Below are 21119 nucleotides of genomic sequence, written 5' to 3'. Positions count from 1 at the left end.
ACGCCAGCTTTGTCTTGCGTCTGTCGGTTTTCCCCGGCGCTGTCGGGGCGCTAGCATTGTGACAGACAGCCCTCCCTGCTGCACTCCGGATGACGGATCATCTGTCCGGGCGCGGCGGCGTGTTCGGGGGCCGCTGGTGCGGCGTGGGGCCCCGGGGTACTACGGCGGCTACCGATTTAGACGCGTTCCGTCTGCGGTCCCGGTAACGTGGCGATGCGGTGCTTACGGAGCGACGGGTGGGTCCGAGTTACAGTAGAACTTCTAGCGCTTTGCTTTCCGTACGGAGCGAGTGTGTGAAGGGAGGCTGCTGAAGTACAATCACTCTGACTCTGAATGGAGACTGAGGGCTTTGAGAACATGACTCATCATTCCTTCTTATGAGTCATCAGACTTTATTCTGTTCATTTATTAAACATTCTGACCTCGATATTTCTAATACACCGATGATTTTTGTGTGTTTATAACACAAATGTTGTTTACCATTGGTACTGTAGCACCTGTAATCAGACCTTTTGCATTCTTGTTGATAACAATGGTGTGAGCCAACCCGGCTCCATAGTCAACGATGTGTTTCCAGAGCAGACTCAGTCTGTGTGTGTGTGTGTGTGTGTGTGTGTGTGTGTGTGTGTGTGTGTGTGTGTGTGTGTGTGTGTGTGTGTGCGTGCGTGTGTGTGTGTGTGTGTGTGCATAAGTACGAGTGCGCACCTCACAGCCCGGTGTGGGTGTATTAATAGACCTAAAGGATGTCATGGTGCTCATCAGGATGGAGGCTGACACACACACAAGCACGCACACACGTACACATCCACACACAGACACACACACACACATACCCACGAACACATACATACAAACACACATACCCAAGAGATTCCCAAGATGCCTACATGCATGTGTGCATGAATTTGTGTGTGTGCATGAATGTGCCATGGTGTGTGTGTGTGTGTGCTTATGTGTGTCCTTGTGTGTGTGTGTGTGTGTATGTGTGTGTGTGTTTGTGTGTGCCCGTGTGTGTGTGTGTGCGCCCATGTGTGTGTGTTTGTGTGTGTGTGCGCCCGTGTGTGTGTGTGTGTGTGTGAGCTCATTCTGCTGCCTAAGGCCCCAGATTCCTGTCAGTGTTTCCATGTCTCCCCGCCCCGAGCTGAGCTGCACCCCTGGAGGAGAGCAGCGTCCGTCTGCCAGCAGGAGCCCGGCCAGCCCTTAACCCTGACTCCACCCCCAAGCCCTGACTCCGCCCCCAAACCCTCACTCCGCCCTCAAGCCCTGACTCCGCTCCCAAACCCTGACTCCAGCCCTTAACCCCGACTACAGCCCCACCACACCCTGCCCTGGACAATTACCCTGCCACAACTCGCTTCCTGTGTGTGTACACACACACACACACACACACACACAGCCTCTGACACAGTCACACACGCATGCACGCACAACTAAACGACAGCGTGGGCAGAACCATGAGAAGCCGCTCTCCTCTACCTCTCCTCTATCTCTCTCTTTCCTCTCCTCTCTCTCTTTCCACTCCTCTCTCTTTCCACTCCTCTCTCCCTCCCCTCTCTCTGTCCTATCCTCACTCTCCTCTTTCCTCTCCTCTCTCTCCTCTCTTCTCTCTCTCCCTCCCCTCTCTCTGTCCTATCCTCACTCTCCTCTTTCCTCTCCTCTCTCTCTCTCTCCCTCCTCCCCTCGCTCTCCTGTTCTCTCCTCTCCTTTCAGAGGAAATGTGCTCTAAAATAAGTGACGACTGAGCGCTCCCACTGCTGAGCTGACAGCTGATAACCCTTTCAAGGACGATTCTGTGAGCCAGTCTCTGAATGTGTCTGCTTTTCCTCTTTGGATAAATTAACAAAGCGCACTCAGAAGTATCTAACAGCTGTGCCCACAATGTCTAGATATAAGGTATATTTGGCACAATGACTATGACCGGGTACATTAAAGGAGTAGTAAAGGGGAAAATCATGTTTAGCCCTGTTTTAAGGTTACTTATGATCATATACAATGGTTCAGATCAAAACGTTGACAAAACTAGCACTTTTGAGAAAGTCTGATAATTGCTCTACCACCGTTTTGGTCATACAATGGATGTGGGTGGGCACCCTGAAAAATCATTCAAAAACATGTTCAACTCTCAATTTCAAAGACAAGAAACTCACCGAGGTGTTAGTTGGCGTTCTGACATATAATTCGCCATAAAGTAAGATTCTAGTTCATCTGGAAAGGCTTTTTTTAAATATTTAGCACTTTAGAACTATTTAAAGTCGCAGCACATACGTGTGTAAACTTCCGCAAACTAGGTAGCCTAGCAACATAAACAATAACAATAGCTACCGTAAGTAGTTCCGCTTCCTGAATCCCCTCTGCGGATTGATCTACACATCAACAACGTTCGCGTCAATACAAGTCAATGGATTTCATAAAATGATCAATAAAACCCTACAGGATTCATACGTTACGGCGAATTTGATGTCAGAACACCAATGGACACCAATTACACCCTCTGTGAGCTTCTTGTCTTTGAAATTTAGAGTTTAACATGTTTTTGAATGATTTTTCAAGGTGCCCACCCACATCCATTGTATGACCTAAACGGTGGTAGAGCAATTCTCAGACTTTCTCAAAGGGCTAGTTTTGTCAACTTCTTGATCTGAACCATTGTGTATGATCATAAGTAGGGATGGGAATTTCGACTAATTTTAAAACCGAGTAACCTAACCTGATCCTACTCGAGTAACCGATTACTCAAAAAAAAGATTACTCAAAAAAAGATACCGTCCAGACAGAGCGCATTGAACCCCAGCCCCCTCGGAGGGGAATACGTTTTTTTCCGCCGTTATTACCGTGGCGGTGCTTTCATGTCTCGTCCATGCCCTTGCAAATAAACATATTTAAAAGCTGATGTGTGGTTGGATGCATTACTTATCAGATTGAATAACCCACAGGTTTTCATGAAGCTATCGGAATCGAAAAACGCAGCCTTTTAATGTGGATGCACTGCCCAGCTCATAGCCTATTAAGCCTATCGTTAGGCTACTCTGAAAACTCTAAGCCTACAATATGCAACCAGACCTCTAATTTACTAATATAAATTAAGTATTAAACCAAGCCTTTACTGCCGATGCCGGATAACAAGTGAATTAATTTTTAGCGTTATCTAAAAAGCACCGCGGCACTCACTGCCTATTTCCAATTTATTGGACAATAATGGATGTTTCGGCGTCAAGCCTTCATTAGAGAAATGTCCATGCAAAACTAAATAGATTTATTGAACAACAGGCCTATTCATTCAATATTTCTTTATAGGCTGGAAAACGAGTAGGCTATACGCGCATGGGCCTGTGCCGGAGCGCTCTTAAAAAGACTCCATATACAGTACAGCGCTTTTCTCCAGGCAGCCGCCACGCTCTATCCTCTTTGGTAACAATTGAAAAAGGGCACAGGCGCTCATAAATGCGCGCTTTCACGGCCAAACATGCCATATTGTATAGCCTTTAGATTAACCGAGTAGTATTTATTTTCCGACTAGCAGATTGCCTACTCGGGTACTCGAGAAATCGGTTAACCGTGCACATCCCTAATCATAAGTAACCTTAAAACAGGGCTACACATGCATTTTCCCTTTACTACTCCTTTAAGCAAGTGCTTGTTTATCGTTCAGCTATTTTTAGAGCTGGCATATGACATGCATTACAGGAATGTCCAAAAACATGCAGTTGTGTGTGAAGGTGGGTGTCTTCAAGAACGTCTTGACTGTGTGTGTGTGTGTGTGTGTGTGTGTGTGTGTGGGTGTGTGTGTGTGTGTGTGTGTGTGTGTGTGTGTGTGTGTGTGTGTGCGTGTGTGTGTGTGCGTGTCAATATCAAAGTAACAAATCTGTTTCCTAACAGTGCAACCATATACTGTACTATCCCACTCTCTCTAAGAAAATAACACATCTCCTCTCTCTCTCTTGATCTCTCTCTCCCTCTTTCTCTCTCTCCCTTCTTTCCTGTCCTTCTAACCTATTCTATTTATAACGTGCTTGTGTGTTTTACGGTGTGTGTGTGTGTGTGTGTGTGTGTGTGTGTTTGTGCACGTGCATCAGGAGTGTGTGTGTGTTTGTGCACGTGCATCAGGATTGTATGTGTGTGTGTGTTTGTGCACGTGCATCAGTAGTGTGTGTGTGTTTGTGCACGTGCATCAGGAGTGAGTGTGTGTGTGTGTGTGTGTGTGTGTGTGTGTGTGTGTGTGCTGATAGTGTTTGATAACTCTATACTCAGCCAAGTTGAAGCCTCTCATTCAATCAGGCTGTGTTCCCTACAGTCATTACCTTATTGCAATCAGTCACCTCTGACCCCCCCTCCCCCATCCCCTCATCCACCCCCCCCCCCCCTCCCTCCCTCCCTGCAGGCTCAAACCCACAAGGCCGTTTTCCCTTCAATTTCATTTTGTTGGTTAATCTCACCTACTCGCTGACAGCCATCTGACCCTGACTGGTTATCCTCTCTCCTCTGGTTAGTTGTTGGGCTGTGAATAGCCCTGTTGTTTGGCCTACTTCTTTTAGGTGCTGTGAAAAGCAGTTTCACCTTCAGTCACAATGCAGTCGCAGTCTCTCTCTCTCTCCCTCCCTCTTCACAGGTCTCTCTATCTCTCTTTTTTTCTCTCTCTCTCTCTCTCTCTCTCTCTCTCTCTCTCTCTCTATCTCTCTCTCTCTCCCTCTTCACAGGTCTCTCTCTCTCTTTCTCTCTCTCTCCCTCCCTCTTCACAGGTCTCTCTCTCTCTTTCTCTCTCTCTCCCTCTCTCTCTCTGTGGGGATCCAGGGTCGGGCTTCCTGACCCTACCTGGTTCTTCTCTGGCTCGTCTTCTATTGAGTCTGGCCCTGATAGCGTGGCTTAGCCTAGCGGCGCCTCACCTTGAGAGACGGAGAACGTTGTGTGAGCATGTTCAGCCCCGCCCCGTTCATCCTGCCCATCTTATTAACAACTCCCACTCGCACAGAAGACTGAGCTCAGTTCTAGAAGGGTGTCCCGCTCGCAGTTAACGTGTAAGATCTGAAACATCAGGCATGTCTACTCAAGGTCTCGTCTTTCCTCCCACTATCCTGCTTTCACGTCCTCTTCCTTCTAAACCCCTTCCTTCTCCCTGTTCCATATTGACAGGAAGTCCGACTTTCACTTCCTGTGCTAGAGACCATTGTTACGATATCTTTTTAGGCTTAGATCACAAGAGAAATGAGAATGTGTCAAATCGAGAAACGACAGAGGAACAGCAGCTGGCTAGATACGGCCTGAAAAGAACAAAAACAACTTTATCTGGTCAAAGAATGGTCACGTTTACCAGAAAATCAATCAATCAATCAATGCTTTATTTGTATAGCGCATTTCATACCCAGAGGCAACACAATGCGCTTTACAGAGAACAAGGGAGGTGGGCATACGACCCACTCTCTACATATTCCAGAGGGAAGCAAAAAAACAGTATCACCCGGGGGCCAGATAAGTGAGCTGTAAAAACTCTTCCCTGACCCCTCTCAACAAGGCGATCGAGCAAGCTCCTGGAGTATGTTTGTCTACCGGCTAAGAACATGTATAAAGCAATATATTACATTAAATTACATTTCAGAGTAAGAGAGGCTAAAAAAAGCATCATAGGAGAGAGGACATCCTACGGAAAAGAAAAGGCTTGCTATATAAGACCGTAACAACTGGTAAAGTTTGTATCTTATAGAACATGTGGCTCTATATTTGCTAGCTGATTCCATCTAATCTAGCATTAGGTTGCAAAAAAATAGTTGCACATCAACAGAGTTGCAAATTCTTAGTAGAGGTCATCCAGATTGAACGATATATCAAAACCAACCAATCCCATGATCCTTCCTGCCCAACCAACCAATCCCATGATCCTTCCAGCCCAACCAACCAATCACATGATCCTTCCTGCCCAACTAACCAATCCCATGATCCTTCCTGCCAGACTAACCAATCCCATGATCCTTCCTGCCCAACCAACCAATCCCACGATCCTTCCAGCCCAACCAACCAATCCCATGACCACTCCTCTTGTTTAGAATGTGGGAGCGTTGCTGAAAGCACAAACACTATTGTTGTTGTCCTGCAAACTTCCTCTACACTCCGCCTACTTTCTTACCCTCCTACAGTATCTACGTTAAAATCATTTTTAGCTATTATTACCCTTTCAACATTATTCAGTGCAGGCTTACATGCTAATTCTTATTTCCTACCATAGATTTGATCCCACACAGATGACTGGTCAGCTGTGTCCAGCAGGCACACAGGCAGGTTACTTTTTCTAGTTTTGCATTTCAAATTCTATTTTTCTCTTCCTTCCTCTCGCATTCTGAATTCCCCTCATTCTCCTCACAGCACAGTGCCTCTCTTCTTTTCATCACTTCCCACACTCCCTCTCTCTCCTGTTCTCTCTCCCTCTCTCTCCTGTTCTCTCTCCCTCTCTCTCCTGTTCTCTCTCCCTCTCTCTCCTGTTCTCTCTCCTCTCTCTCCCTCTCCTTCTTTCTCTCTCCCTCTCCTTCTCTCTCCTCTCTCCCTCTCCCTCCTCTCTCCCTCTCCTCCTTTCTCTCCCTCTCCTTCTCTCTCTCCCTCTCTCTGACCTTCTCTCTCCCTCCCTCTCCTTCTCTCTCCCTCCCTCTCCTTCTCTCTCCCTCCCTCTCGCCCTCTCTGGCTGAGGTCATCCCCTCATTCTTCTCTCGTTTCGTCTGACCACGCCGTTTCTCTCTCGTTCCCCGATCGGAGAGGGGAGAGTGTGAGTGGGGCCTCCATGTCTCCCATTACCCACCATCTGCTGCGGATTCACAATCACAGCCTGTCCATCTGCCCTGCCGTCTAGTCTCATTTCAATGGGCTAACGCATTTCAATGGGAGCTAAGTGCCTGGATTTGCCCTGAGTTCTATATGTGATGTAAACCCTGGAATCTCACTATCCAGGGGGAGGTAAGGGTGACGCTTGCAGTGTAGTATTAGAGAGACTGTTATTCCCTAGTAGAGTTTGATAACAGGCTTATCAGGTAGATGGTGTGTGTGTGTGTGTGTGTGTGTGTGTGTGTGTGTGTGTGTGTGTGTGTGAGTGAGTAGAGGTGACCATGAGCCCTGTAGCATTTGCGCGCACACACCCACACACACACGGTCACCTCGGGGCTCACGCACGCACGCAGGCACGCGCACACACACACACACACACACACACACACACACACACTAATGGCTCAGATATGAGCCCTGGGGACATGGCTTACGCAGGCACAGCTTAATCTGCCACTGTGTACAGTGAGTCACAGCAGGCTGCAAGCTTCCACAGGGGGGGCTGTGTTGGGTTCCTCTACACCCCATTCTCCTCACCACACTGAACACGGGTATGGACTCTACCATTCTCCTCATCACACTGAACACCAGTATGGACTCTACCATTCCCCTCACCACGCTGAACACCAGTATGGACTCTACCATTCTCCTCATCACACTGAACACCAGTATGGAACTACCATTCTCCTCACCACACTGAACACCAGTATGGAACTACCATTCTCCTCACCACGCTGAACACCAGTATGGAACTACCATTCTCCTCACCACACTGAACACCAGTATGGAACTACCATTCTCCTCACCACACTGAACACCAGTATGGACTCTACCATTCCCCTCACCACGCTGAACACCAGTATGGACTCTACCATTCTCCTCACCACACTGAACACCAGTATGGAACTCCACCTTTACTGAGAGACTCAACATTCCCTCAGCTGTTGTTTGCCGTTTGGAAACATGCATCACGCGTACTGTAGGTGTTACAATACAGCCCGGGGGCCACAGACAAGAGGAGGGTGACGGACAGGGCAGTGTGTGTGTGTGTGTGTGTGTGTCACTGTCACAGCTGTTCATTTTAGACCAACCAACCAAACACACACACACTAAAAAAACAGTCCTACAACGAACTAGACCATAGCGGCGTGATAACTAGCCAGTAGGCGCTAGCCTTATCGCTACCCTGTAACAACGCTGTCCAAAGCTGGGTAGTATTTGTAGAGCAGCACTGCTTTATCAGGACTGAGAACCGCACGCGTAAATAACTCTCTATCTTTACGCCGCGGCCATGGCTACTGTGCAGCACATTACACTGATAAACACCAGTCTGAGCCACCTCTTGGGTTGGATCCAATAATATAGGCCTACGGGCCTGCAACAAAAGCTATTCAGTGGTGCGTGTGTGTGTGTGTGTGTGTGTGGGCGCGTGCATGTGTGTGTGCGTTTCATGGTAAAACATGTTTACCTGAACGGAGGCCATCTAAGGTAAAGTAAGAACGCTGGCTTCCTGGTTCGACCGGCCGCGGAGCTTATTATTATGTAAAACCGCCAGCTAATCTGATATGATCCCTCCTCTCCTCTCCTCTCCTCTCCTCTCCTCTCCTCTCCTCTCCTCTCCTCTCCTCTCCTCTCCTCTCCTCTCCTCTCCTCTCCTCTCCTCTCCTCTCCTCTCCTCTCCAGCCCAGCTCCGCTCCCAAGCCCGGTGGGACGGCCAGACTGACCATCGCCCTACTTCATACCAGCTGGAGTGATAAAGGCGGCCAGGGGTACAGCTCTGGTTTAGCTGGAGAGATATGGGTGACCAGGGGTACAGCTCTGGTTTAGCTGGAGTGATATGGGTGACCAGGGGTACAGCTCTGGTTTAGCTGGAGTGATATGGGTGACCAGGGGTACAGCTCTGGTTTAGCTGGAGAGATATGGGTGGCCAGGGGTACAGATCTGGTTTAGCTGGAGAGATATAGGTGGCCAGGGGTACAGCTCTGGTTTAACTGGAGTGATATGGGTGGCCAGGGGTACAGCTCTGGTTTAACTGGAGTGATATGGGTGACCAGGGGGTACAACTCCATTTCTGCATCCTAAACTATTGCTCATCCTTTATTAGACAGGAGTCTTCAACTCAACCTTCACTGAGGGTAAGCATGGGCCGTAATGTTATTGTTGTTTTGCTTGCATCTGGAAAATGTGTGTCGGGGTTAGCACTGTAGTACTTAACACTCCCCCTTTTCTGTGTAGGAAATGGGCTGTGTGAATAAAGTTTGATTTATGGTTTGATTTGAGGTTGACGGAGAACACAAAGACAGGGAATGGCCAGGAAGAGGTGCGATGTCGGCACGGAGACGCGGAGCCCGAGTCGGGCTTCCTTCCTCCTCCGTCGCAGGTAGCGTGTTAAGCACAGCAGGACTCCACACGCTGTCAGGATTCACAGGGGGAGGAAGCGAATTCAACCGAACCTGCGCTAGCAGGGGGGCTGTTGTCCTACAAGTACAGGTTTCCATATCGGGGGGCCGTCTGGCTGTTTCTCCCACAGGGGGGGCCCGCCACCGATGGCAAGGCATGCCAACACCCGTGCCCCGGCTCTGCCGACCTCACACACACACACACACACACACACACACACACACACGCACACACACACACGAGTGCAAACACAGACGCATTCCACCGCGGTGCTAATCGCTAGCAGGTTGGCGAGAAGAGCCCCCTTTGAAGTTGACCTCTCTCTTTAAGCCGTGTTCCTCAGTGCTGGCTCTGCTCACGGTCTGTGCATTTCCTGCCTGTTGTTATTGTTCCGTCTGGGCGGCTCCGGTTACTAAAAGCTGCCCACTCCCATTACTGACAATGACTATCAAGAGTGCCCCAAGTGCACTAGGACCCAGGAAGAAGACGGCTGTAGGTTGGTGATTGATAGATAGCCTAGTGGATATCATCAGAGAATACTGCATCAGTTGTAGTGTATAAATAAATAGGAGAAAAGCTGGGATTTACTAATTGTCTCATACTCTCTCTTAAACAAACACACACACACACACATGCACACACACACAGGAACACATCAAAGAGAAGGCAAAAGCAGGAAGTGAAGTACTCACCGGTCCTCCAGAGTCCGAGTATCTGTGTCCACCAGTCTAGATGATGATGGTGCAGTCTGCAGGTCTGTCCTCAACTGAGCCGGTTTCTCCTCTGTCTCCTGGTCTGTCCCCAGCTGAGCCGGTCTCTCCTCTGTCTCCAGGTCTGTCCCCAGCTGAGCCGGTCTCTCCTCTGTCTCCAGGTCTGTCCCCAGCTGAGACGGTCTCTCCTCTGTCTCCAGGTCTGTCCCCAGCTGAGCCGGTCTCTCCTCTGTCTCCAGGTCTGTCCCCAGCTGAGACGGTCTCTCCTCTGTCTCCAGGTCTGTCCCCGACTGAGCCGGTCTCTCCTCTGTCTCCTGGTCTGTCCCCAGCTGAGCCGGTCTCTGCTCTGTCTCCTGGTCTGTCCCCAGCTGAGCCGGTCTCTCCTCTGTCTCCAGGTCTGTCCCTGACCGAGCCGGTCTCTCCTCTGTCTCCTGGTCTGTCCCCGACCGAAACGGTCTCTCCACGCTCTCCTCTGTCTCTCCCTCTCTTCTCTCTCTCTCCATCTCTGTCTTCCAGTCGTCGTCCTCCAGTCTCTCGGCGGTGTCACAGTGTCCCTGGCATGTCATTCCTGAGTTCTCCGTCGCTGTCCCCCCCTCCTCTTCCTCCTCCTCCTCTTCCTCTTCTACCTTCTGTCGCTCCTCCGGCTGCGGGGTTGTCTTGAAGTGGAACAGGCTGCCCAGCCTCTTCAAGAAGGACGTCTCTACAGGAGGAGGAGAGGGAGGGGAGACCGGAGGAGAGCCGGGCGCGTCGAGCTCCGCGGGGGGCCGCACCTCGGGAGAACCCCCGGCGTCGGCGTCATCGTCCGGCGCGCCGCCCTGCCCTCCGCCCGGTGCCGCGGCCGCCTCCTCCTCCTGCTCCTCCTCCGCTCCTCCCTCCCCCGCCGGCTCTCCCCGCTCACCGCCGCGCCGCTCCTCGACGCCCCCGAACGCCTGTCAGCGCCAGACAGAAAGAGGGACACGGGGAGAGAGAGAGAGAGAGAGAGAGAGAGAGAGAGAGAGAGAGAAAAACAGATTAACTTTTTCTCTCCGTGACGAGGAGAGCTGGAGGACACAGTAGAAGCAACGTGCCTGTAAGAACCGGGACTCTCTCTCTCTCTCTCTTTCTTTCTTTCTGGCTCGCTCCTCTATAGCACAATCAGCCAGCAGCAGCCCTCTCTCTCTCTCTCTCTCTCATGCAAATGTGTCTATGAAGCACCCCCCCCCTGCTGACCCTGCCCACAATGCGGTTAACCCCCCCCGCGCCGCGGGGTCGTAAACGAGGAGCCAGCCGCGAGCGTGCTCCCCCACGTCTGCCCCCCCGGGCTGTGGAGCCGGAGTCAGCGTGTGAGTCATACGGCGGACAGGAAGAGCACCACCCCGCGCGCATCGCCTGCTAGGCTGCTAGGTGCACGCTGTCCGCCGGCTCTACCGACCCTCCCTGGTCATGAAAGGCGTCTCATCAGAATCAGAGTTTGTTTTATTGCCATGTCGTTTTTTCAACATGCTAGGAATTTGCTTTCGGTCATGGTGCATAACATGGAGACAACTTTGGACAGGGTGCAGGGATGAGACAAGACAGCGCAAAGAGCCGTACAAAATACAAAAGCAAAATAAGAAGAAAAAAAAAGAAAAAAAAGATAAGAATGGGGTAATTATATATATATATATATATATATATATATATATATATATATATGTAATTATTTATTCCTAATATTACAAGTGTCGTGCAATCCCAGAACAACATTATCATATCATGACATCAGAGGTGATATCAGATAATTACCATTTAATTGCTATGCAGCATTTTGTGAACAGGACTGTAGGATAAAGCTGTATCTTGCGACCAAAACAAAATGTCATCCATAGCGTTTCCGCTTAACCCCTGAAAACCTCCATCAACTCGACGGCGATCGTTACAGATCTCCCAAAACTCTCAAGTCATCAATCCATCATTAGTCTCAGAAATGGGGGTTACCATTCCTGTATAGAAAACACAAAGGGAGACACAAAAAAGTCACCAATCAGGACACAGGGGGGGAGGGGGCTGAATTAAGGTCACCAATCGGACGGGTGCTGTCCAAAGTCCAGACAATCCAGACACAAAGGACCTGGCTGTGGAAGCTACAGGGATCGCTTAGTGATGAGTGGTGCAAAACAAATCTCCTGGGACCGGTTCAGCCAATGAGCTCGCTTTGGCGTCTCCAATAACGAATTCCATATTGATCCCCAACACCCGCCTCCCAAGGCTTTTCTGTAGGCCTTGACTAGTGTCCGTTTAAAAGGTGGAACATATATTGATCTAATTTTGATCAATATATTAGCGAATGAACCAGGTCGAACCTGCAGGCTTTGTGAAGTCGATGCTTGTGAAAGTATCTCCTTAGATTGTGACTGCGTGTTGATTTCTCTGAACCATTCACTTCTAAACGACCTCCTGCTGTCAGCATTCAAGAACAAAGGGGAAGTTTCCTTCCCTGCGACTTCTACACCGTATCTTTACCATGACTCAAGAGTGACTCACGGTCAAAACACCATTCAGCCCTCGGAGACACAGAGAACTGTTCACATCCTGTAGGTCATATAATCAGCCACGATGTCGGACTTCTCTGAACACGTTTTCCTCACCCCCTCTCTCTGACTGTCTGTGAAGCAGAAACAGCATCCCTACCCAGAAGCCAATGTCCCAGACTCTTGTTGTAGTACTGGCGACGAAGGCAATCATTCCCCACACAGCCCCCTCTCTCTATAATCTTGAGTTTGTTCCCATACTTGAGCCCTTAATTCTGCCTTAAGTGGCCACTTACTGTATATCTGCACTTTCCTTAATGGTTATGTGAGGAAAGAGCTGGTTGAAGAAGAAAAAAGAAAAATGGCCTACAGTACTAGTTTTTGCTGAACTTGCTGATGCAATGGTCCGGCGTGAAGTGCGGAGAGAGGCGTGACCGAGCGCACACCTCTGGGAGAGGTGGTCACAGCGTGACGAGGTCCTTAGCTGCGCCCAGATGACATCACGCTCCGACAGACATCCTCTCTCTCTCCCCTCCCTCCATCTCTCTCGCCCTGTCCCTCTCTCTCTCTCTCTCTCCTCCGCCTCTATCTCTCAATCTCTCCTCCACCAATCTGTCTTCCCCTGTCACACTCCCTCTCTCTTCAGCTCTCTCTCCCTCCTCTACCGCTGTCTCTCTCTCTCTCTCCTCTTCCGGTGTCTCTCTCCTGCTGTTGCACTCCCTCTCTCTCCCCCTGCTGTCACACTCCCTCTCTCTTCATCCGTTCCTCTCTCTCTCTCTCACTCCCTCTCTCTCTCTCTCCCTCTCTCTCCCCCTCTCTCCCTCTCTCTCTCTCTCTCTCCCCCTCTCTCTCTCTCCCCCCCCCCCCCCCCCCTCGCTGGTTTCGGGGCGATGCAGTTCTCAGGATGTTGATGAGGGCTGTGGAGGGAGAGCGGAGCGCCTGTTTTGATGAGCCTATTCTCTGCTTGTTTGGCCGTCTGACAAAGCCAACAAACTGAGGGAAAACTGCCTCCATTCTCTGTGGCTGTTGACCTACTTTTTCCAAGAACAGTCTTTTATTTTTCCGTAAAAAAAAAAGAGAAACAAGGTTGACAAGCCAATAAACTAAACAGTATCGTGCTATGGGAAGAATTAAGGGCACTGTGAATCAAACTGATTTAGTGAAGCAATTAAGAGACTAATGTTGCTTCAAGTGTTCTGAGGGGTGTTTATTTTTGGAGTACCGGTTTCCAGAAATGATTATGCTGTTTGTCAGTCCGGCCAGTCATTTTCTGCATTTTCCATTTAAAGCAAATGTGTGAGCTAAAAATATGTACTGGGTTATTCAGAGCTGTCCTAATACCAGAAAATGCTACATCAACAACAGAGCAGTACAGGACTGAGGTGGTTCACTAGGCTGTTAGCATGACTGAGGTGGTTCACTAGGCTGTTAGCATGACTGAGGTGGTTCACTAGGCTGTTAACATGACTGAGGTGGTTCACTAGGCTGTTAACATGACTGGGGTGGTTCACTAGGCTGTTAACATGACTGAGGGAGGTGGTTCACTAGGCTGTTAACATGACTGGGGTGGTTCACTAGGCTGTTAACATGACTGAGGGAGGTGGTTCACTAGACTGTTAACATGACTGAGGTGGTTCACTAGGCTGTTAACATGACTGAGGTGGTTCACTAGGCTGTTAACATGACTGGGGTGGTTCACTAGGCTGTTAACATGACTGAGGTGGTTCACTAGGCTGTTAACATGACTGGGGTGGTTCACTAGGCTGTTAACATGACTGAAGTGGTTTACTAGGCTGTTAACATGACTGATGTGGTTCACTAGGCTGTTAACATGACTGAGGGAGGTGGTTCACTAGACTGTTAACATGACTGAGGTGGTTCACTAGGCTGATAACATGACTGAGGTGGTTCACTAGGCTGTTAACATGACTGAGGTGGTTCACTAGGCTGTTAACATGACTGAGGTGGTTCACTAGGCTGTTAACATGACTGAGGTGGTTCACTAGGCTGTTAACATGACTGAGGTGGTTCACTAGGCTGTTAACATGACTGGGGTGGTTCACTAGGCTGTTAACATGACTGAGGGGGATGGTTCACTAGGCTGTTAACATGACTGAGGGAGGTGGTTCACTAGGCTGTTAACATGACTGAGGGAGGTGGTTCACTAGGCTGTTAACATGACTGAGCCATGAGGAAGAGAGAGAAAAGAGGTGAAAAGAGAAAAGAGGTGTTGGAGTTGGAGGCCGAGGCCGAGGGAGAGAGGATATTCAAGGCTATGTAGGGGTGCTTCCCATGAAATCTGGGTTCTTTTTTCCCCATTTAGTCATTTTACAGATGCTTTTATCCAAACGCAGTGTTTAAACATGTCTTTGTCCCTCATACTGTTATACATTTCTCAAATTCCTAAAAATGTCCATGAATTATAGCACACTTTCTAGCAAATCTCCCAAACGTCAGCGCTTATCCATGTTTATGTGTGGAATCTGTTTGGATTCGGAGGTCCCGTCCTTGTTCTCTGGCTCCGCAGGACCTGGCTATGTACTGGAGTGTTTGGTGGTTCATCTCCTGACCTCACACAGACGGGAGTTGACAGAGTTGTTCTACGGGCCGCTGTGGCGAGACTCTGAAGCATTCCCAAACTCTGGAGAGTCTCTGAGTGCTCCTAATATAGCTCCTCCAGCTCATGACTTGTGAGAGTGCACAGCACGCACACACGTGCATGTTCACACACACACCAGCTCTAGAGCGCGCGCGCACACACACACACACACACACACACACACACACACACACACAGCTCTAGTGCACACACACACACACACACACCAGCTCTAGTGCACGTGCACACACACACACACACACACACACACACACACCAGCTCTAGTGCACACACACACACACACACAAAATACCCACTTTACTAATGCATATACACTCAAGCATGCACACAAACACAATAAATCCACCAACAAGCTCTCTCTCTCTCTCTCTCTCACACACACACACACACACACACACACACACACACACACACACACACACACACTTATAGTAGGAAAATACAGGCACGTGTACTGTACATGTCTGAACCGGTCACATGATATTATTAGCTCAGGTTGGGCCAGGTGGGGTCCAACAACCACACTGATTTCAGGCTAATGATGAACTAAGAAACAACCGCACCACACCGGCCAGTCACGTTGCACTATGCAGATAGCAGGGAGACACGCAAGCCCCTCCCAGAACTCTATACCTTGTGGTACATTTCACAAACTTTTACAGGCAGACACTCTCTGACTCGGCAGTCAGGAAATGTGATCCGTCCGTCCGTCGATCCACCCACCCACCCATCCACCCACCCACCCATCCATCCATCCACCCACCCATCCACCCATCCATCCATCCATCCTTCCGTCCATCCGTCCGTCCATCCATCCACCCATCCTTCCACCCATCCATCCATCCAGACAGAGACAGTCCAGCCTGTCTGTCTGTCTGTCTGTCTGTGCCTGCCTCTCTCTCTCCTCTCTCTCTCTCTCTCTCTCTCTCTCTCCCCTGGGTGGCAGATACAGTACAGTACAGTATGAGATCATTACGTGTCAGAGGTGTGTGATTGAAGGTGTCAGTATGTCTGGCGTATAACCAGCCCCCCAGAGCATAAACTCCCAGTATCCTTGCAGACACTGCACCTACAAGCAAAGCTTTTTGGACGGACAGACAACACCAAAATACAATATAGACAAGATGGCTACTCTTTGTTACTTAAGCCTGCAATTACAAAGAGTCACTGGAGTCGGGTTTCTCAAGGACGGAACGGAACGGAAATGGGAAAGAAAAGACAGGGAGAAGAGCACAATCGAGAAAGAGCTGGACATACACACCAGAGCTAGCTCAAAATACACATACACACATAGCCCACAGGTAGCTCAGCTGGTGCACATCCTACTCCTATAACAGCTGCAGGGTCTGTGTTGCAATAATAGGTGCAAATAATAATAGTCTTCAGCATAATGTGACCATCATGGAAACAGTGAGGTCTGCATGCGAGAAACCACACTTGGCGGGATGGTGGGACGACTCCATAGTGTTTTTTGATCCACACGCACATGAATTCTCTCTCTCTCTCTTTCTCTCTCTCACACTCGTTCGCTCTCTCCACCCCAACCTCCCCCTTTCTCCAAATGAACACACAGCTCAGGCTCAACAGTGCACACACACGCACGCACACGCACACACACACACACACACACAAAGGTGCAGGGACACGTAGAAACACACACCGCCTCAGGGCCAGAGCTTCCAGAGAGCCCTGGGGCCTATACGTCATCCCCCTCATGCACATTTCAGCACATGCCTCGCAACACCCCCCCCACCACCACCACCACCCCCCATCCCACTACGGTTCCCAGTGATGCCACAGCTTCTGTCCGTGTCATCATCTCTACGCACACAGGAGGACGCATTTAGAGGCACCAGGTTTGATTTCGCATGGTCAGCTATGACTGGTTCTAGCCAAGCGGTTTGACTGACCTCTGTGTGTGACATGGGCCCTACTGAGCTGTGGCGTGCATGGTACCGTGGTCCATGTGTGTGGTACTGAGCTGTGGCGTGCATGGTACCGTGGTCCATGTGTGTGGTACTGAGCTGTGGCGTGCATGGTACCGTGGTCCATGTGTGTGGTACTGAGCTGTGGCGTGCATGGTACCGTGGTCCATGTGTGGTACTGAGCTGCAGCGTGAACGGTTGTTTTGAGGTCCGTGTGGGGTATCTGGGACTGTATTGTGGTGGTACTGTGGTCTATGTGTGGTACCATACCTCAGACAGGTCGATCTCCTCCAGCAGCTGTGCTGGGTCGGCGTCGCTGGTCTCACTGCTGAGGCTACTGAGGCTGTACACTCCATTCTCCTGGCTGCTGGGACTGGACAGACCACGCAAAACAACCGTGGGATTAGTATTAGAATGAGTCAAACTGATACCGCCATTCGAAAGCAGTCATTCTCTGGCGGATGGAACTGGCAGCCATATTGACCAAAACCATCTGGAATGACAATAAGTACTCCCTCAGTCGCGCACACCCCTTCTCAGCAGAATATTGACCGCAGCGGTATCAATCCCCGACTCAACCTGTTCTGGCTGTATCGGGTTCCCCTCAACTCCCGGGAGGCTGTGCTTCTCAAAGGATGCTACCTGAGGCAGGTGTAACAATATGAGACAGAATCCACACACCCAAGTGAATGGCAGCTACACCTGTGCTAGTCTGGTCTCTCCCGCTGACGCTTGAAAATAATTTAAAGTAGTCTACATTTCATAGCTCTATAGCTTTCAAAGTTATAGTTTTGCCTGTCATCTGCATTTGAGACTTTGCTTAAGACAACTTTGGTTTGCATTCGCTTTTAAGCAAACATGTATAGTCAGTCAGTTATTTCTTTTTACACTTTCCGACACCTTTTCTGTATCTTGTATCCGAGCAAGTCCAATGGAAACCTGTGCCATGAACGGGCCACAGTGCGTGTGGAGAGGGTTACAATAACAGTGAATTGTTTCTTCAGTGTGACAGATGGTCAGATTCGTGCCAATTCTCGCAGTAGCTACTGCCTGGCACGTTGACAACCATTTCTTTTTCCATGCTAAGCAAGAACAGAAGACGAAAATAAGTTGGTATACACAGCACATTTACACAAAATAACATTATACAGACAGTTTAATAGCTTGAAGGGCTGTATGTAATCCACTTCCACGGTATGCGGCTCGTGCCAAAATCTCTGGTCCTCGTGCCTCCTCCCATCATGTCCATCTTGATACAATATTGATACAAAACCGAAGGCTACCGTGGGGAAACAAAGGAGAGAACGTGTGTGCCAACGTGTGTGTTGTTCTAATGTTGGTTTTCCGATTCTTACCTGATATCTTGCTCCTCTGTTTTTTCGGGATCCTGAGATTTACTTCGCTGAAACAGTCTGGAAAAGTTTCGCGCGATATCCTCCTGCCATGAAGTTTGTTTCTTCATGTTAGACATAACGATACAAAAACAACGCGTCACATGAGGACACGCAATCCAGATCACTAAACGTATTCAGTGTGAAGAAATAAAATCCAAATCTGTAAATTCCTTCATGTCAAGTGTAGTTATGGGCATAATTCCGCACTGTTCCGGCTGCTCCAACTAGGGCTCAACGATAGGAAATGGGGGAGGAGCCAATGGGCATATTCAAATGATCATTTTCGTCATAGAAGGAGTGATACTGTACCATTACTACTGTTGATGAGCTCTATTCAACCTTCATCACTTATAGCCGTCTTCAGTTCATTCTATTCCCCCCAAAACATAGCCCAATGCATACCATGTAGACATTCACACCGTACCCAAATTGAATTATCTAATTGTCTCATCATGCAATTAATCGACATCAATAAATATTGTGGAAATACTGTGCCAAATGCTTTCATCCTAAATAAAATACTAGGCCTACCTTTTCATCAATAAAGGCATACTATGATGAGTCAAAAGACCTTAACCTGTAGTGGTTGGTTCTGGTTGGATTACTAACTCTGGATTAATACCTCTCAATTTGTAGTGGTGGGTTGGATTACTAACTATGGATTAATACCTCTCAACCTGTAATGGTGGGTTGGATTACTAACTGGATTAATACCTCCCAACCTGTAGTGGTGAGTTGGACTACTAACTCTGGATTAATACATATCAACCTGTAGTGGTGAGTTGGACTACTAACTCTGGATTAATACCTCTCAACCTGTAGTGGTGGGTTGGATTACTAACTCTGGATTAATACCTCCCAACCTGTAGGTGGGTTAGCCTACTTGCAGCATTCTTGGCTAGATAATGATGGTCATGCTTAGGTATGCACTCAAATTTAAAGCAAGAACCAAGTCACAAAATGTTTCACAAAGGATATGATGATCGGAAAATGTATTCATGCCTTTTGCTCCGTTTACCTTGTGATGAAGTTCAGTAGATAAAAGAAGAAAGAGAACAGGGCTGAAAAAAGAGAGATTCACTTCTCCTTTCTACTGACGTCAGATTGAAAGTTGATGTGGGGACAAAAGAAGTGACGCCCCGGCGGGCACCTTCAATCCCGTCAGACCCTGGGTCTCCCAGGACTCTCTGGTGTCTGATGTTACAGCTGCCATTAACCTCTCTACTGTATGTACTGTATCCCATTTCCTCAGAGGGAGAGAGAGACTTCACTTGACTAAGCACTTAAAACGGTCACTAAAGCCTTGATGACACGGGGGTCAGCAAACATGATTTACTGTATAAAGTGTTCTGTACCTGTGTTATTACGACTGAGGTGTAAATAAGAAAAAAAAAGAGGGGGGGGGGGGGGGGACTTTTAAAAATACACAAAAACAAAACAAAACAAAAAAACGAACTCTGAAGACTGTTCAGATTCTCCAAACTGAACGTTACTGCTCAGTTCCAGGAATGGAATATGAGGAAACCTTTCTCACCATAATATGAGATGGTGGACAATAACATAACATGCAACCTTATAGGGTAAAGTGATATCGAGCAGACTTCATAAGCGGATTCTTCTCAGTAATAATTCAATAGAGGACAGTTATTGATCAAACTGCCTCACCACCTTTTAGCCTGGCAGCATTCTCTCATTGGCATTAGCCGAGGAGTTTGTAGGCTACAGAGACTTGAGACGGGCCCAGCACCCTGTCAGCTAAGGTCACGCTCAAAGGTTTGGCTTTTTTGTGAGGAGAGCTCCCTCTGCTGTATGCAGTGGAACAGAAAGCTTCTTTTTTTATCGTGCTGTAATGGAGAGCTTTATCTGATATGTCACGACTGCCCTGTTTGGCAATCATTCAGAGTGCCTGCCTTATATGGACAGCTGTGAGGGTGACGGGGGTAAGGCCCCTCCCTCTAGGCTATCTATGAACAGTCTGTAATCAATCCCAAAAATCATATCTGACCCCACTCATATTTTCCACTCCAAGGACCAGCTCCCCCTCTGGCAGGCTCTACACAGCCCCCCATGTATCCCTGGGTCATTCAAGGTTCAAACTCAACCCTTACAAGAGTCATTCATCCCTGGGTCATTGAAGGTGTGGGTTGGCAGGGAGGACATTAGCAATTTGAAAGGGGAACCCAGATCCTTATGAAGACCATTTTAATTTTAAAGTCCAGCTGAAACGGACATTTGAGATCATCTAACTTCCGCAGTTTGACGTATTTCCGACTCAGGCTATAGGGGTGGGATATAACGTTTAGATGAATTTGATTGGAACGTTGACAAGTTGGCGGGTTATAACAACTTTAGACAGATTTGATAGACAGATAGCATGGATTGATGGGTGGATGTTGTGAGATTATTGGTTGACCTTGCTCTTGCATTGCTGACGTAAGCACTCAGGAGATTTTGTTTTACAGGAAGAAAAAATCATAGGATTTGATATAAGATTACAACAAAACGTAAATTCAGATTTTTTTTTGCCATAGGTACACACTATGACCAAGGATGTGATCCAAAGTCAGAAAAAATAATAATTTTGATTTCATTGCGTGTTTACATTTTTACGACAATTTTCCTTTCAGGGACATTATATATTTGATCTTAGCTTTTCAAGACATACAATTCCTCTAATTTCATCTGTGTATTGTTGATGCTATTATAAAGAAGTAAAGTAAAGCCTGTCTTTCCAGGCCTAAAGCACCGTACCTCCCACTCAGTCTTCTGATGGGGCCAG

At 48.4% G+C, this 21119-nt stretch overlaps 1 protein-coding gene across 1 annotated transcript in view; it reads right to left on the bottom strand.

Moving 5' to 3' along the window:
• The window catches only part of LOC311318233 (uncharacterized protein), a gene marked incomplete at its 5' end in the record, with an annotated part of 44441 nt that extends 26024 nt beyond the window's left edge, over positions 1–18417 (bottom strand). Inside the window, 3 exons of the mRNA XM_084449502.1 lie at positions 9894–10840; positions 17217–17319; positions 18302–18417. Of these exons, the coding sequence (XP_084305628.1) occupies positions 9894–10840; positions 17217–17319; positions 18302–18417 (1166 nt within the window). The remainder of the gene's footprint in view (positions 1–9893; positions 10841–17216; positions 17320–18301) is intronic.
• Between the last annotated feature and the right edge of the window lie 2702 nt (positions 18418–21119).

The sequence above is a fragment of the Borostomias antarcticus genome (assembly GCF_949987555.1).
Source record: "Borostomias antarcticus genome assembly, chromosome: 1".
NCBI classification, from domain to species: domain Eukaryota; kingdom Metazoa; phylum Chordata; class Actinopteri; order Stomiiformes; family Stomiidae; genus Borostomias; species Borostomias antarcticus.
The sequence above is the reverse complement of the archived record's forward strand: the minus strand, read 5'-3'. Positions and strand labels throughout refer to the sequence as shown.